This window comes from Columba livia, chromosome 13, assembly GCF_036013475.1.
Source record: "Columba livia isolate bColLiv1 breed racing homer chromosome 13, bColLiv1.pat.W.v2, whole genome shotgun sequence".
In the NCBI taxonomy this organism is placed as follows: domain Eukaryota; kingdom Metazoa; phylum Chordata; class Aves; order Columbiformes; family Columbidae; genus Columba; species Columba livia.
Window position 1 is genome coordinate 10,885,545 of NC_088614.1, and position 17,339 is coordinate 10,902,883.

At 47.4% G+C, this 17,339-nt stretch overlaps 1 protein-coding gene across 3 annotated transcripts in view; it reads left to right on the plus strand.

The window, feature by feature from the left end:
* GNAO1 (G protein subunit alpha o1) overlaps positions 1-17,339 on the plus strand; it is a 145,704-nt gene that overhangs the window by 111,995 nt on the left and 16,370 nt on the right. The window contains exons 5-8 of one of the 3 annotated variants that reach the window (XM_065028937.1): positions 6,165-6,293; positions 6,987-7,116; positions 15,047-15,200; positions 17,213-17,334. In XM_065028937.1, the coding sequence (XP_064885009.1) occupies positions 6,165-6,293; positions 6,987-7,116; positions 15,047-15,200; positions 17,213-17,313 (514 nt within the window). In that variant the 3' untranslated portion in view covers positions 17,314-17,334. Of the gene's footprint in view, positions 1-6,164; positions 6,294-6,986; positions 7,117-15,046; positions 15,201-17,212; positions 17,335-17,339 lie in introns of those variants that run through there. The other 2 variants (XM_065028936.1, XM_065028935.1) reach the window with 2 other exon arrangements.

Here is a 17,339-nt window from a genome sequence, read left to right on the forward strand (position 1 = left end):
CACACCTTCGGGAAGCAGCGCCCACACGATTCTACTCTTCTGGTAGAAGATACTACAAGAGTTTACTATGCTGTTGTAGAGCCACTACTGACACCCCCTAAGCCCCTTATCCTCTGAATCCTTACTCTACAATCAGTAAATATTAAATGGTTTAATGCTAAATATACATTGAGCTATGTGTTCATCAGTGAAAGGAAAGAAGCTAGGGTACAAGCTGAGGTCAGATGCAGATTACCTTCCATCCATGAACCAGAAAGGAGTGCTCAGGTGGACACATCTTCACATAAGCATCTGGAGTGAGATGAGATGGATCCTGCTTGTGACAACCTTGATTAAAAACTCAGCATTCACCAGGACACAATGTTGGAGCTGACCCTTGAGCGCCTCTGTATGTAGAGTAGAAAATAACCCAGTGGTGACTCAGCTGCATCTGTTGACAAACGGGGATCTGCTTTTTCAATCAAATACAACGCCAGCCAACAGAACGAGGCCAGGGTGTCCCACGCACGGCCTTTCCTTCATGGAGGAGACATGGACAGAGGCCAGGACTGGCAGGACAGAGGAGCAGCTGGGAAGATGCTGCTCGCTCCAGGTTTGTTCTCCTGAAGCTCCCACTCGCCTATCCCAGACCAAGACCAATCTGTGGTCACTGCTGCATCACCGTTTCTCGGGCACTGGGAACGTGAGCTTGGCATTGGCACAGTGTCAGCTCCTCAGGTGCTGGATGCTGCCTGCGAAAAGCCTGTCAAGGTGTCACCTTTGAGGCAACAAAAACCCAACGGATGTTTAACCAATTTATTGCCATTAACCTCAACAGCCATGAATGAATGTCTGTGTAAGCCTTGCCACAGGTATCCAACTCCAACCGCAACCAGCGACCTCAGCTCTGCTTCTTCAGACAAGGAAGCCTTCGGCATAGGCAGCACAACCCTGGGAGAAGGATCCCGTGGTGGCAGAGTGCCTGGGGACAGATCCCCATCCACGCACTGCACGTAGGCTGCCGACACCGCCCTGTCCCCATGGGATAACTCGGACAACAGCCCTTTCTGCCTGCAGTGTGTCTGGCTCCAGCAGTGCTGCTACCCCATGAGGTTGGAAACAGCAAGTCAAGGCACAAGGAACTATATTTACTCCCTGTTTTCAATATTATTTTCAATATTGCTGCTTGAAGATATTTAATAGCAACTGGTCCTTACAGAGCATCTGCCATTTGTAGTCTCACTTTGATGAGCTCCTCTCCCTGTATTTGGGAAATGCCATTTCTTGCGCATTTTGCTTTTAGCAGGGTAATAGAGTTGGGCTTCACCTCCCTGAGCCCGATAAACTGACTCAGAAACCTGCAATCTGCTTCAAAACAAAGTATTTAAGATAAAAGATATAAGCAGTAATGGAGCTGCTCAGCTCAGGAGTATAAATGCTAGAGGGTTACTCATGTGCTCAGAAACCTTCTAACCTTTCTTCAGCTTTTTTTAACCCCTGCAAGCCGTGGGCAAGGCAGGCTGCAAATAAGAGCCGATGTGTCATTTCAGATGCGCTTCCACTCCAGCCTACAAACCCTGGAGCTGGGAAGTGGAAGGAGCTCTGATGTCAGCATCATGCAACGAAGATGATGTGGAAGGGGGAGAGCCGAGAGCTTGCTCCATGGCCTCTGAAGTGCTCTTATTTCTGCTGGTTAAACAGATGCCAGCTTTGGAGCAGATTAGGTGTCATCGAGCCTGTTGGCTGCGACAACTACTCATCTCCAGCAAGTTTGGCTTTGAGATTTGCGGTTCAAAAGACATACCAGGAGTGCTCACATCCAGCACCATGTGTAGCAATTTGTCCCCAGGTGGGTTTCCCTGTTCCCAAAGAGATGACACTCCCAACACATCCCACCCTCTGCCAGCTCAGGCTCGCACCCAGCAGGTCCTTCCAAGCAGCATGGGCAGGGAGCACCAGCACTCCCCTGAAGCCTCAGAGATACCTGGAGCAGGAACCGAGGGGAACAAGCAATAGCTAACATCAGCTCAACATCCAAACATCAGCCTGTCCAAGCATCCCATTCCCACAGCAGGACGTTTGTGTGGCAGCTGTGCCGTGGCACACTCCTGCAGCTGAGCTTCCTGGGGTGCATGTGCTGATGTGGCCCACAAAGCTGCCACCAAGTCCAGGGGAAAAAAATAGAGCTGCTGCAGCCTGAGATGGGAGAAATTCCAGGGGAGAGCAGCCAGAGGAGTAAACAGTTTTGGAATGTAGCCTCTAAACCACCACTGAAAATGTATAAATTGATGGCTGACCCTCATTGAGACTACAGGGAACAGACGAAAAGCAGACCCAGGCAACAGAGAGAATTTAGGGCATTAAGAAATGCACAGAGACATGGAAACGACTAGAGATGAAGAAAGAGATGAAGCGGGGAGTTAATAGAAAAGGCAAAGGGTCTGTTGGCAAGCTGGTCTCAGAGCTGGGGTGCCCAGCAGCCTGGCTGGATGCATCAGCCTGGGAATGAGCAATGACCCCAAGGCACTGGGCTCATGGAGCTCAGCTCATCTGAAGCCAGGACAGCCTGAGTACTGCGGATATTGAGCGTTCCTCAGTCACGGCACCAGTTAAGCACTGTGAAGCAGAGCCCTCAGACAGATGCTAGAGTACCCGCTGCGAAGGTTCCTATGGAGATATCCCAACTGGGACTAGAAGCTGGATGCTGTCAGGAAGAAGACGGTGAATGAGCTGGATCCTGTCTGTCACCATCATCCTGGCCCCTCAAGAGGCTGCATCAACTCCCCCAAACCTCTCAAACCGCAGAGCAACTCCAGTGGAGCCGGGCACATGAGCCTGCATCACCTACAAGGACAAGGACACGAAGGGAGGCAGTGCTTTCCAAGCCTCAGAGCCAGGTTGTGTGCAGGGTCAAATCAAATCTGGAAATAATTTGCTGTCAGGCATCCAGGGAGAGGCACTGTGGGCTGTGCCCACCAGCAGCGAGAGAGAGAACCCCTTGAAGTCCTGACATGCGGCCTAGGGTTTAAAGGATGCTGCTGTTCACAAGCAAATGACTGCACACCGAAGGCGGTAATTACAGTAGCGAACTTCTCTGTCACAGTGCTGCCGGGATGCTGAGTCCTCTGTCCAGTTTGCAGTAGAATTCTTCATTTGCTGCACTCCCATCATTAAAGGATCTCAAAGAAAAGACTAGGGAATAGGAATAGGAATAGGAATAGGAATAGGAATAGGAATAGGAATAGGAATAGGAATAGGAATAGGAATAGGAATAGGAATAGGAATCAATAGGGAATGTTAAATTGAAGAGAGTTAAATCATAGGAAAATAGAGAAAATTAAAACAAAGGAAGTGATAAAGGTCTTCAGGGTACTACCAAGAGCTGGAATAGGGAAAGAAAATCCTTCCCTCTCTTACACCTCCATTTTTACTCCTTGAAGTATTTTGTTCCTGAGGACAGAGGAGGGCCTGGGTCTCTGGGTAACAGCCCTGCAGAGCTGCCTCAGTCTGCAAGGACATGTGAAGAAATCCAGCTGTCTCTTAAATAACAGGACTTGACACCAGTTGTGAATAGATGAGTGATCGTGGCTTCAGCTGTCACAGCGGAGGATCTGATTTCAAGTGAAGCCCCATTCATCCATCCAGGGCCCATCATAAGGCTATTAAGGGAGCATCTGTCACAAAACCACAATGCCTTTAAATGCTTGAAAAAAAGCACAATAAAAATAAGCCTGCTTAGCTTATATACTTTTCTCTGGGTGACATGATTCTTGCAATTCTCCAGCAAAAAGTGAATGATAAAAATGATGGGTAGCCAAAATACATAATGCGAGCGGGATGAGGTTTGTTTTTCACCTTAGTGTAGAGTTTGGTTGCCTGTTTGTTTTCGCAGGCTGGCGGGGTTGGCAGGAAAGCCAGTGGTGATGAGTTCTCCAGGGTAGCAGAGTGCAGGGCCCGGGCACACCAGGTGTCCTGCTCCGGCCGCCTGGCTCAGAGCTCTCTCCAGGACATGATGGAAAGCAGGAAAAGTTCCTCTGATGCCACCGGGAAAGCATCTCCAGCAGCAGGACAGGACATCTCATTCAGGCCCAGCAGGATGTGCTTTTGCGAGGAACAGAGGGAAATGTGCTCGCTACCATGTTGGTGTGACTGCTCATCAGGACTAAACCCACAAAAAAAAATCGTATTTAGCTAAATGGAAAGAGAAAGTCAAGCTTAGACAACATGGCTGTCTTTGCCCCTCTGGTGAGACCCCCCTGCAGTGCTGTGTCACTGCGGGAAAGACCTGTTGGAGAGGGGCCAGAGGAGCCACAGAAATGATCTGAGGCTGGAACAGCTCTGCTGGGAGGACAGGTTGAGAGAGTTGGAGTGTTCAGCCTGGAGAAGAGAAGCCTCCAGGGAGACCTTATTGTGGCCTTTTTGTACTTAAAAGGGGGTGATAATAAAGATGGGGACTGACATTTTAGCAGGGCCTGTTGCAATAGGACAAGGGGTGATGATTTAAAACTAAAAGAGAGGAGATTCGTATATAAAGAAGAAATTCTTTACACTGAGGGTGGTGAGACGCTGCCCCAGGTTGCCCAGAGAGGTGGTGGATGAACCATCCCTGGAGACATCCCAGGCCAGGCTGGACGGGGCTCTGAGCAACCTGAGCTGGTGAAGATGTCCCTGCTCATGGCAGGGGTGGCACTGGGTGAGCTTTGAAGGTCCCTTCCAACCCAAATTATTCTGTTATTCTATGATTCTATCTCATGTGAATGGTTCCAGCTCATATGTACTTGCACTCACTGGTAAACTCATGCTCACCAGGTATAACAATGTCTTTTCCTTCCCTACATCTGCACACCTCCTCTTGCAACCCTTTATTCTCTGCAAAGCTGCCATCCTTTGGCTGACACCTGAATGGGTACAGGGGTTCCTGTTCCCTGCCTGTTACCTCCTGCTCTGCTGCTTCTTTGGGCAGCACCCAGGCTGCCTGAAGTACAGAGATCCCAAGGGCAAGAGCACTGCTCATGCACAGACCTGCTTTATTATATTCACAGTATACTGAATGCATCGCATGTGCATTAGGTTGATGCTCCTGGGGCGAGAGGCATGCACTTAGGCCCTGTAATGCACATCAGACCCCCTTTAAGAGGAACTGGAGTGTCTGCATGCAGCTCAACAGCGGTGAGAAAGACTTACTGCATGACACAGCTCTGTGTTTATAATTCGTACTAAACTGTAATCCAAATTCCTCTTTTCTTTATAAATTATATTTAGTGGGGCTGAGTTGTTGTGAAAAATATCTTGAATACAGATGAAAAAATGGATTGTGGTCATATATGCACAGCTGTTGGGTTCCTCTACAAAAACATTTCCCATTGAAAAACAGGACTTCCTACCCAGAATTTCAGCATATGGAGTCATTGCTTATGTTCCTAGACTTTAGGCCTAAAGCAGAATAAGGGTAAATATTTTTAAAGTATCCAAGTGTTTTAGAAAGCTAAATCTCCCCTCCACTCCTCAAAAAAAACCCCAATTTAAACTCCCAGATTATCACCGTCTAAGCAGGCCCCTGGATTTTGCCCAAGCGCTGCATCTCCCGCAGTCCCAGTCCTGCGCTGGGTTTCAAACCGAAGCAGTGACTCACTCAGGCAGGTTCATCTCCCTTGATCTGAGTTGACTGAAAGCAAAGCATCTTGCTGGAGCAAGCTGCCCCGTCTTCCTCCCTTCCCAGCAGCCAGAGAGGCATCTCCCAAAGGTGACTTGCCCTGTCTGTTCTGGGAGCAAGATCTATATGCTCCAACCTCTTATCTGAATAAACCCTTGCAGAGAAGCATGTGTGCATACAGCATCCAGCATAATGGACCGACTGGGACCTTTGTCCCTCAGGGAATAAAAATAGCAGGTAATATTAAAACTGTGTATTTTCACAGATTGCAATCAGGGCTCACAACACACACACACACTTAATTTCCTGCTTTCAGTTCACTATCAGATTTTATGCTTAGGTTAGTGGGCTTGTTAACATTTCTTCTTCCCCAGAATAGGATTTTTTTTTCCTTTAACTACAATACATTCAGCTGTGAAAAATGAGATTGAAAAAGATTAATAGGAAGCTGAAGGATTCATCTGAGATTGACAAAGATTAGTGTCTGTCTTACTCTTATCTATTTTCTTTTTCTTTTCTCTTTTTCTCTTAGCTACCTAGACAGCTTAGATCGAATCGGAGCTGCAGACTACCAGCCCACGGAGCAGGATATCCTCCGAACCAGGGTCAAAACAACTGGCATCGTAGAAACCCACTTCACGTTCAAAAACCTCCACTTCAGGTTAGTCTAAAACTGCATGTACCAGTAAATTTTCAGGGCATCTCTTTGTCACGGTGTTTCCCCATAGCTCCCAAAGGAAAAATTGTTAAATTGCCGGTTAACGCATGGATAGCTCCCACTGCAGAGGACCCGGCGTTTCAGGGAGTCAACGATATGCAGTGTTTGCAGTCTTGTCTTGAAAATCACTGCCTTTAACATAGATGCTCATGGTACCTTATTCTAACCCAAACGACACCTCTTTGTTTGGAGGTGTAATATGAGATCATCCCCAAGTCTGATCAAGCTCATAAATGTAAAAATATTTGGTCAAATGTTTTCTCTAAAGCAGGTCAGTCACATGTGGTTAATACTGTATATTGAATTCATTATGCCAGCCAGTAAAGAGAAGACAGAAAGCCACACACAAACAGTATTTAGAGCACATAAAACTCAAGAGCATGCCATATCCACCTGCACAGACCCGTTGGGACCCAGCACACTGCTAAACCTCTCCCACAGATTCCCACATCCCCAGCTACAATTGCTCCTCCTGGGCTCCAGGCTCTGGAGGAGACCAAGGCGGTGGTGAAAGACCTGTTGCTTTGTGTTTGGAGCCTTCCAGGGACCATATAGTCGGAAAAAAATGCCAAGTATGCTAAAGTTTCTTCATAACTAAGTAAGAGCAGGTACTGATGTTCCTCTCTTGTGCTGTAGGCTCTTCGATGTTGGGGGCCAGCGGTCAGAACGCAAGAAGTGGATTCACTGCTTTGAGGATGTCACAGCGATCATTTTCTGTGTCGCACTGAGTGGCTATGACCAGGTGCTCCACGAAGATGAAACCACGGTGAGTGTAACTGGGTCTTGGAGGCCCAAACACTTCTTTATGGGATACTGCATAGCCAGCAACTGCTCAGAGCTCACCGAATGCTCACTGTGGTGCTACAGTAATGTGCTTTTGTCAGTCGCTCCCCCTTGACAATGAAGTCCTGGGGAGATCTGTCCTCCTCCACAGTCTTCAAAATCAAGCGCTACAAGCCCAGGTAATGCTTCCTTGCACCGGGAAATTTGCAGTGTTTTATTTCTCTTTTCTAGCTGACCTGTGTGTTTCAAAGTGTGTTAAAGTGACCCTATATCCAAGAAGAGATATAGCTAGGTGGGCTTTTAAAACAAATGTGCGGGACTGCTCACGCCATGGTGTGGAGGTGCAGGACGGCCATGCACACCCGAGGCAGGCTCGGTCCAGCAGTATAACCTATTTCTTCAGGTTACAGAAATTCATTTTCTTGAGTGAGACTGGAACTGTTTGATTCCTTGGGTAATTTGCTCTAGGTGAGCTTTTATGACTTCCCACTGTGACATTAGGCTCAAAATACCATCTGGAAATAAAGCTAGTGAGGACCTGTGTGCTCCCTGATATTAGAATGCAATTAATACAAGTGAATTAAATACACAGAAAGGATGCGAGAAGACTCATTTCTGTATTCTGGCCGCTCATTCACTATGACAGGGATGCATGCTTTTGGGAGTAATGAGAGCTGTGGCAGGCACCCACTTGCATTTGTCTAACGAAAAGAAATCAGAGGCCACACTCAGTCTTGATAATGATTTAATCGATGTCCAGTCTGCAGCAGCATGGAAGGTCCCTCCTGTCAGCTCTGTCTCTCTGAGGGTCTTTATTCTCCTGCTGGTAAAGATGTCTGGCTTGCAGAAGGCTGTTGATGAGGAAGGAATCAAGGGAAAGATTGCTCTTTGGTATCTGTTGTCTCTTCTCAAAAAGACTGAGGGGGCTGTGGTTTCTGGCCTTTTCAAGCCATATTTATGAGTTCTGGCAAACTGTTTGATGAAGTCACCTGTTTGTTTGGGTCTATTAATGTCAGAATTTGGGGTGATATTAACATCATAACTGTATGTCCCTCCAGACTGACTGAGACACCCTATACCCTCTCACGACCACTTATTTGTAATCCTCAGTTGTCACCTCCCTCTGACACGCTCAAGGATGCTCAGTCATATAGGATTTACTGGGAAGGAACCAAAAATCTCCTGACGTGATTTGAAAAACTCAGCCATTAGCTCAATGCCACTGAGCTCTGCAGCTGGGCTGGGGAAACACACCCGGGAGATTAAGAAGGATGTGCAGGGAGAGGGCAGAGCCAGGGGGCAAGGAGCAATGCTGCAATCTGAGCACAGAGCAAGGTCCTCTGTCAGTATAACTTGGGCCGTGACACTCAAACCTTGAAGCCAAAGGCAGCCTTTAATGCAGGTCAGCTTTGGGCACCTGTCTACACAGTCCTGTGACTCAAAGCCACGGAGCGCGAAATGAAAGGACCTGAATGCCAGCGCCATTTTTTTAAATGTCAGCCTTAACTCAGGTCCGAGGCTATTTTGTCTCATTTGAGACGAAGGTTACAGCATCTCCCTGAAGTGCCCTGCTGCAGAAACCAGGATTTTTGCAGCTCCAACTTCTCTCTTGCATACAGAAAGCAAGCAAGCTTGCTTTCCAGACGCAAGAGCGAAGTTGAGCTGCATTCTGGTGCAGTGCTGACATTTGCTTGTGATTTCAATCCCTTTTCACAAAGCGGTTTCTGGGGATGCAGAGCAACAGGAGGGCAGAGGCAGCTGCTGTTCATTTACACATTCGGCGTAAACAGGGAAAGGATTCAGCGTCACCTGGGGGACGCCCCTGTCTAACCCAAATAAACAAACCTGAATGAGGCCAATGCAAACAGGAAAAATTGACAGTGTCGGATCTTGTCTGCCCAATTATACCCCCAGCACAAATGGCAGGTGGAAAATGCAGCTCTCACAGACTCGATCCACTCCTGGCTGGACCCGCAAGCACTCGGTCTCCTCCCTGCTAAAGTGGTCCCTCTCCAAAAACCCAGCAGTAAAAGCAGCATCTCTTCAGTCAGCTGATTTGCCGTCTGTCTGCATCCGTCACATCTGCTGGCTTTAATGACGTAAATCAGCTTTTATTGCCTCTCACTTAGAAAATACGAAGAGGAGGCAGCTGAGAGAGTGAGCTGGTTGCTGCTCCTCCATCTCAGTTTTCTATAAAGATACTTACTACGGTCCAGGCTCTTCCAGGTGTATTAAGCCACTGAAGGTTTGGAGGCTGTACAGATGTCTCTGTGAGTATAAAAAGACTTGTAGAGCTTTCATTGCTGCATGGAACCATGAGAGGGAAAGAGCTCTATTGCATCTCAGGTGCCCAGAAAGCTGCTTGCAAAGCTGGGTGCGTAGGCAGAACAGCTTTTCCTCATGCGCTCGGCTCCCTATTGACAACAATTACAGGATTTCACAGGGCCTTTTTGCATTTCTCCAAGTCAAACCTCACTTCAGGTGGATGAAACTGCAGTTTAGGTAAAGTCAGCCTAACATGGAGCAGGGCCTTGCCTTGCTAAGCTCAGTTTGTGTGGGACCCTTGGGACCAGCCTAGTCATAGGGTCAGCTTGTCTCACTGAAAGCGGCTCACAAACAAGTTTACTGTGAATCCTTTCAAATGAGACTGAGCAAAGAAGTGGTTGAACAAGACTGGGTGAAGCACCCCCTGAGCTGTCCCTGCCCTTAAAAGTAAAGTGCAGTTTTATGTTCAGTAAGTTTTTTGGGGGTGTATTGCGCTCTTTGTTTTAAAAGACTGAAGACCCGTCCTCCTACAGCAGCTAAAAGGGCTGTTGCTTGCAAAGCCATCACTCCCTGAGACCAGGTAGTCTTCTATAAGCAATATATTTTCTCTCCAACTCCCTGCCACAAAGAGCAACATGGCGGGAGTGAAGGAAAGTAAATACTTCTCTATGTCTGGATCAGAAAAAAGGTAAATAAAATTAAGACGACTTTCTGCATCTGCGATTTCTAGGCCCATACACTCGTAAAGACCATGCTTTGCATAGAAATCCTCAATGCTGTTGAGTCCACCCTCTGCCATTGCCCCCAGTACCTTCTTACACCGCTTTTGGTGGATCTAAACTGCTTCCCTGTGTGTCCGGCTCCCAGGGGAGGCGAGCAAACCTCCAGGGAAATTCAAGCAGCACCTTTGCCAGTCTCACTGCTGCCAGCCACAGCCCACAGCTAGAGCTGAGGCAAAATTACACGCTCAGCCCAGCCCATCCAACGCACAAGACACCGTCTCCAAGGTATTACACCTGCCTCTGCATCTGCCTTTAGCGAGGAGCTACAGGGCTGTCTGCCGTATTTGTGCACAGTGGGAACATCCTGCCTTAACTAACTGAGCAACTCCATGGATTATGTTTTTGCATAATGAGGCTATTTTGTCTCATTTGTGACTTATCTTCATGTTTTGTAAGCTGATGTTACAAGAGGAAAAGCCTCAGATCTGTAATCTGGGAGGAGAGAGGGACAGCAGTCATGTTAATTGGTAAAATGGAGAAGATTATTAACAAAGGTAGATTTTTATTGTTCCTTCTAAATGGATTCCTAATGAAATTTTTAAAAAGGCAGCAATGTCATGGGACCTGCGGTGGGAACTGAGACTATCCTCTTTGGTTTTTAGCTCGCCAATTCAAAGGAGTCACGGCAAGAGAGGGAAACATTCATGCTGCACATTGCTGCCTCTGAAACTAAGATATTTAGGTCATCCATATCTAGCCAAGACATGCAAGTATTGTTCGTGTCCCCATTGTGGACACGGGATGGGTTGAAGGTGCTGTGCTGGTGACCCTTGGTGTGCATTAGTGTTGGCCTGTTGGTTCCTATTTCACTGCATGACCTGGTTAGCGTGCTCTCTCTGCTGTCATTGGGCAAGGAAAATTGAATTGCAGGGCTCAGAAATTGCCTTAGGAGTGATAAAGCAAGTGGAAGTGGCTCAGGCATCGTAGGAGAAGTAAGCAAGAGGGGGAATATGGAGATTCTGTGCCTAGGATAACCATCAGCGTCTTTATAGTTTGCATGACAGTTAGCACTTATTCACCAAGGAAAAAGAAAAAAAAAGATTGAATCAACTGTGTATTGCAGAAATAAACAAGTCTCCTCCCATGTTCTGGTGGAAGAAAGATGGGTTTTATGAGCATGTTTCTGCCTGAGCAGAGTCTCGAGCGCAGCATCCTTCATCCCTTACACTCAGCAGAAAGCTGCTTGCCCTTCACAACAGCAATGGCATCTGAACTCAGCTATAAGCGATTCTGTCTCTTGTCCTGTGCAGGAAAAGTTAACTGGACTTTAGATTTGTATGGGTGAGTGGTTTTTGCCTTGTAACCTGGCTGATGGGGCTGCTTTCCTTGCTAAGGAATAAAATATTTGCAGGCATGGGGATCCAAACTACGGATTTTGAAATAGGAAGTGACATTAGAAGCCAATGTTTTGAGAGCCCTTCCCTCAGTGATAGACCCAACATAAAGCAGGACAAAGCAGTACAATGAGTCCAAAAGCAGGTGAAGTGATTTCTATCACTTTGTATAGAAGTATGAGCAGTGTAATCTTTAGTGCCTCCTAGCAGAGCAGGCACGTCTGCCCCGTCACAGCAGTGTGGGTGCTCCTGAGAGGGGCTCTGGGGAAGCTTTAAGGGACTAAAAGGGTCTTTCCCTGTGGATTCACTGGTAGAAGGGGGATTATTTTGGGGGCTTTAACTTCTGACTCCTCCTTTAGCAGCAGCCTGGCCTTTTACATGTGGTACCTAGAGACAGCGTCCCCATCCTCACGCCTCAGCCAGGGCCTGCCTGAGCTGTTGGAGGGCTCCTGCAGACATCTAGTGAACAAATAATGGTTGGGAAGGGGAAGGAAAGGGAAGCAGTGGGGCATTCCTGGTGTTAGCCAGCACCAGCACAGCTTGCATCCGTTCATGGGCTCCCAGGAGCCCTGCTGGGATGCGACAGCATTTCCCCTGTGGTACCCAGGTTTGGCACCAGGAGCATCCGTACCTGCTCACCAGAACATTGCTCCTCACCTCTGCCGCACACAGAAAGCGGTTCCTTGCTTCTGAATCATGTCTTCTTCTCTTTAGTGATGGGGAAGGAAAAGGTGGATTTTGAAATCAGAACTTTTCCCTCGTAAATAAGGAAGAGTGGGCAGAGGGGGAAAAATGAACATGTAGAGACCAGAAAGCCAGGTCAGGCAGCCTTAGGGAGCTTCAAAACTTGTTTCTGGAATCTGAAAGGAATGAAGGTGTTTTATTGTAACTCTCATTTTCTACAAGGATGTATCGTTTTGTGCTGTGTGTATGTTGTGGTTACGGCTGGAGGCTAAGAGTCACTGTTTCTTGGGAAAACACTGTCATTTCCTAACAGTTATTAATTAACGCAAATTAATCAAACCACATAAGCGAAGCAGAAGGATTTCTGTAGGATCCTTACATAGTCTTGCTCGTGTAGGAAAGTCAGCTTCACCTAGCCACAAAGCCCAGCTTGGGAGAAGTCCTCAGCTTCTATTTCCTAACCAAAACCCATCTCGCCGATCGCGGTTGCTGTGCCAGGAGGCGCAGTCGCACACGGCTGCTCCCCGCAGCGTGGCTTGGGCTGGCAGGGGCAGCCTGCTGAGTTCAGGGAGCCCCAGGCCAATGGCTAATGCGGATGAGGGAATGGTTTAACCTACCAGCAGCGTACATGTGTTTCTCTCTGCTTTTATTTTAAATCGGCAAGGGTGATAAAAATGTCATAAAACATGCTATACAAGGGACTCTGCTTAAAAAATGGTTAATTGTATTTGCTTTCTGTTCCCCTGACCGCCCTCCGCTTTCTTCTCTCCTCCCAAAGGCTTTGGGTAGCCAAGGATCTTCTGTACAAAACCTTTGCAGGTTTCTACATGGTTGCAATTTTGACACCACAAATAGCAAAGAGAAGCTTTGCTCTGGGGCTCCCACACCAGCCAGCCCAAAACGGGTTAGCAAAAAGCAGCACATAGACACGGGATGGTCCAGATAAGCAACGTTTTGCAAGTGAAACCCAATAAGTAAATGCAATTTTACATCTGTACATGATCACTTCTTACAGTGCACGGTGGGGAGATGCTCGGTCATTTCCAGTTTGGTAAAAAGCAGCACATAGACACGGGATGGTCCAGATAAGCAACGTTTTGCAAGTGAAACCCAATAAGTAAATGCAATTTTACATCTGTACATGATCACTTCTTACAGTGCACGGTGGGGAGATGCTCGGTCATTTCCAGTTTGGTAGCAACACGTGTGGTATATGGTACAGCAAATTGTGTGCATTCTCTTTCATTCTGGGTCAGATTGGATGTTTCCTTCATCTGCAGAGCCACTTTTATCTAAATAAAACATTCAGCAGCAGCTAAAGTATATCAATGAAAAGGAAAGTGTTAATCAATAAAGTGCTGGGCTCAATTATGCTGCCAGCACAGGCACGAAATGGAGCGGGAGAGGTGTGAAAGCCCCCGGCTCTCTCCTGCACCACACCGAATTTCTAAATCCGGGAGCGAGGGGGGAAAAATGCTGCACCTGCCCCCAAAAAAACCCTCCGGCAACGAGCCCGCGCAGCCCTGTTCTCTCTAGCGTCTCTCCTGCGGTCGCTGTCACCAGTCTCGTATGCGGCCTGGCGGGATTGGGGAGTGCTGTCCCAAGGAGATGCCGCTGGGAAAAGCCGAGGAGCCGGTCTGGTCTGTGCTGGGCTTTGCCTTTGCTGCTTCGTCCTCGCCGCGCCTGCTCCGCGCTGCTCCCGGCTCAGAGGTGGCCACGCGACACATCGCCAGCCTCGGCACCTTCGCAGCCTTTCCTCGGCCGTCTGACCTTATCTAGCCAAACAAAGGCCAAAAAATGAGCATTTGAGACACCAACCAAATTTGGCAGGTATGAAGCTTCTCTTGAACGGAGAAAAAAAAAAAGTTGAGAGTTGAAAGCAGCAGGGAACATGACACTTGGTTGACTTTGCCGTGAGCTCTTTCCACCACCATAAAACCATGTGGCAGACCTCGCAACTCTCTAACTGGTCTGTTTTTTTCACTTCTCTTATCTCTCTCCTTTCCTGTGTCGTTTTTTTGCATGACCTATAACCAAAGCGCTGACTTCTCGCTGTGTGTGCGTTTGAACGTATGGCTCTTCTGCTGGCGAGTAGTAATGTTCTAGAGGCATGAGCTAACATCAGTCGTAGCTGCCTGACTTCTAGTCTGGTTGTTCTTAGATGCCCTTTGTTACATTTCTCCTTTTTATACTATTTCCTCTTCCTTTTTCACTTTTTTCCTCTCTGCCAGACACTTTGTGTTGAGCCATCTTCCAAGAAAACTAAAAATTAAAATTAAAGTCCCAACAACAGACAACACTACTAAACAAAATAATAAAACATGGCAAAGGTCACGGCAAGGTCATTTCCAAAATTATGGCACCTTGATATCTGCTTCCAACTCTAGATTAATTCAAGGATCTACCAGTCCTTGGTTAATGTATCCAACCAGTTGTGTGCTACACACACTCGAGAAAGTAAAAAAAAAAAAGAAATGAAAACGTTTTAGAAAATCTGCATGAGCTACACCGACACCTAAATCTGATCAAGGGGCAAAAGTAACTCCCCATCCATGCATGGTGCATGATGATTTCTGTGAGCTGGGATCCTGTAAATTACATGCTATGCAAAAATCAAAGCAGTTCTGTAAAGTTAAATGCCCTTAAGTTACTAACTGTATGTCAGATGTTATAGGGATTGCATCTGTGTACGTATACGGTCAGCTGTATGTATACATAAATTTATTATGTATATGGTAGCTTTTTTTTTTGCTTTCCTCCTTAATTTAGTTGTTTTAGATTTCCCTACATGTTGAACATCCCCGAGTCGCTGTCTTTGGCTTGATGTGATCTCTCCTTTCTGTTGCAGAACCGCATGCACGAATCACTGAAGCTTTTTGACAGCATCTGCAACAACAAATGGTTCACAGAAACATCTATCATCCTCTTTCTAAACAAGAAGGACATATTTGAGGAGAAAATTAAGAAATCTCCACTGACTATCTGCTTTCCTGAGTACACAGGTAATGAGACAGCTGGCTGTACAGGAATGTGTAGTGAAGGGATCAGGGAGCACTTCCCATCCAGGCTGATGCTGTGGTGATTCGCAGGCCATGAGGCTAAAGATGTGTAGCTACAGCTCCCATTAGCTTCCCTGCAAGTTTTATTTCAATAAATGCCCTAGGATCACCCCTACCGTGTTCAGTGGTCCATGTAAAGTGTGAGGATGTCTTAAACCCAAGTTCTTTGCCAGCAAAGGGCCAGCAGTGCTGGGCAGGGTGTTTGGTCTCTGCCCCACGGCTGGTTTCGATGCCAACACCCACAGTGAGGCTGGCAGAACTCTCCCTAAACCCACATGTGGGTTCCCAGCATTGCTCAGGGACACAAACCCTCTTGCAGGTCTCTCAAAAAGATGCAGTGAGCTTAACCATAACAAATGGGTAACCGGTGTCCAGGAGACCAACACACAGGGCTTGTTAGGCTGTCCTGAGCTGAGTCCAGCTTTGCTGTTTCACAACCCATCACCTTCCCTCTGAGTCCTGGCTGACTATGATGAGGATCCCTCAGCAGTTCCTGGCCACCACCCGCTGCGAGACCCCGAGGGGCTGCAGGACCAGCCCACCAGCTGCAGACAGCAGGTCCCACCACTTGGCTTCTTCAGCTCAAGCTGCACATTTTTATCACATTACTTTAGGAGGTCCCCAGTTTCGCTCTCAGGCTCGCTGACATCAACCATCTGGACATGAAAACACTTAGAGCTAAATGCAGATAGAAAACAAGGCACTTCGTTTTCTCGTCCACTGGCCACCCACATCTCTTATCCCATGGTGCAGGCAGGGAAAAGCTGTGGCGAGCCATGCCCCGAGTTTGGCTAGGGAGAAGGAGACCTTCCTGATCCTTGGAGATCCGAGCAGACTCTGCAACAGGGCAGCGTGCGAGAAGCCCTCGCTGTTGCTGGCTGCTGGCATCTGACCTGCTCATGATGAAAATACATCACCCATGCAAAGGCTGCAGCTGCACCCCGCCGCTTCCCACTGCATCTCGCCAGCTTCCACAAACCCTCATTACCATTCCAAGACGGCTTAAAAATAAACTTTTATTGTCATGAATTATTTAAGCTCACCGGAGACATCCAGATGAATCAAGCCAACAGACAGAGAAGCAGATCTCTTTGTCAGAAAACACAGTTGTGAACTGGGAGTACCAAGAGTGTCACATTTCTGGGCAGGCCAACAAATTATTAACCAGAGCTTCCTATCTCTGAGCACTTGATTTTTCACTGTGAATAGGCAAAAGCAATCAATCATTGCTGCTTTGGGCTGAATGGTCTGTGACTATGGAGCTCGACAACTCCATCTGAATTCAGAAGAGCTTCTGCAGGCTTCTTCTCTGGGGACGGTTTGGATGTTTGTCACTAGCAACACGTTTCAGCCTCAGCTGCTTGGTCCAGACAGAACCAACATATTCCTGACATGTTTGTCTAAAAAGATCTAATAATGGAAATTTCACAGTCTCTACAGTCGAAAGCTCACAATAATGCCAACCCCAAATTTTTCTGGTTGCAAATTAGATTGCTGCTTGCCATCTTTTGGATGGCTTGTAGAGCAGATCCTCACAATCCTCTTTACAGCTGCGCTTCTATATACAGGAAGATTTTTATCATGCAGTCTTTCTTTTTCCCTTTTCTCCGTGAAGGAAACCTGCACCTTTCACTCCTTCCTGATTACATTTTGTGGACCTGGCTTTGTGGATCTTCACTGAAGTCTCCCAGTATCCCACTCTGAAATAATATCTTTACATGTCCCTGATGGCAGAGAGACTAGAACAAGAAGGGATCTCGGTTTACATATAACTTTTCCTTCTCAAGCTACCCCAGCCCAAGGGAGGAGTTCAGGGGGAGTCAGACCCTCGTACACCCTCTCAGCTGAGAGGAAAACAAATACAGCTTGTTTCTGGAGCACCTCAGCCCCAGGGGAACCAAACGATTCCTCTTCAAATCCCAGAGAACTCCAAAGATGCTCTGAATTCCTTCCAGGTGCTGTTCTGGAAGCTGGGAATTATCACAATGCCGGGTACCCTCCGCAGGCCTCATTTCTCTCTCGTGCCATCGGAGAGGGCTGGAAATCTGAAGGCTGAAAGTCTTTCCACTGATCCAACAGGTA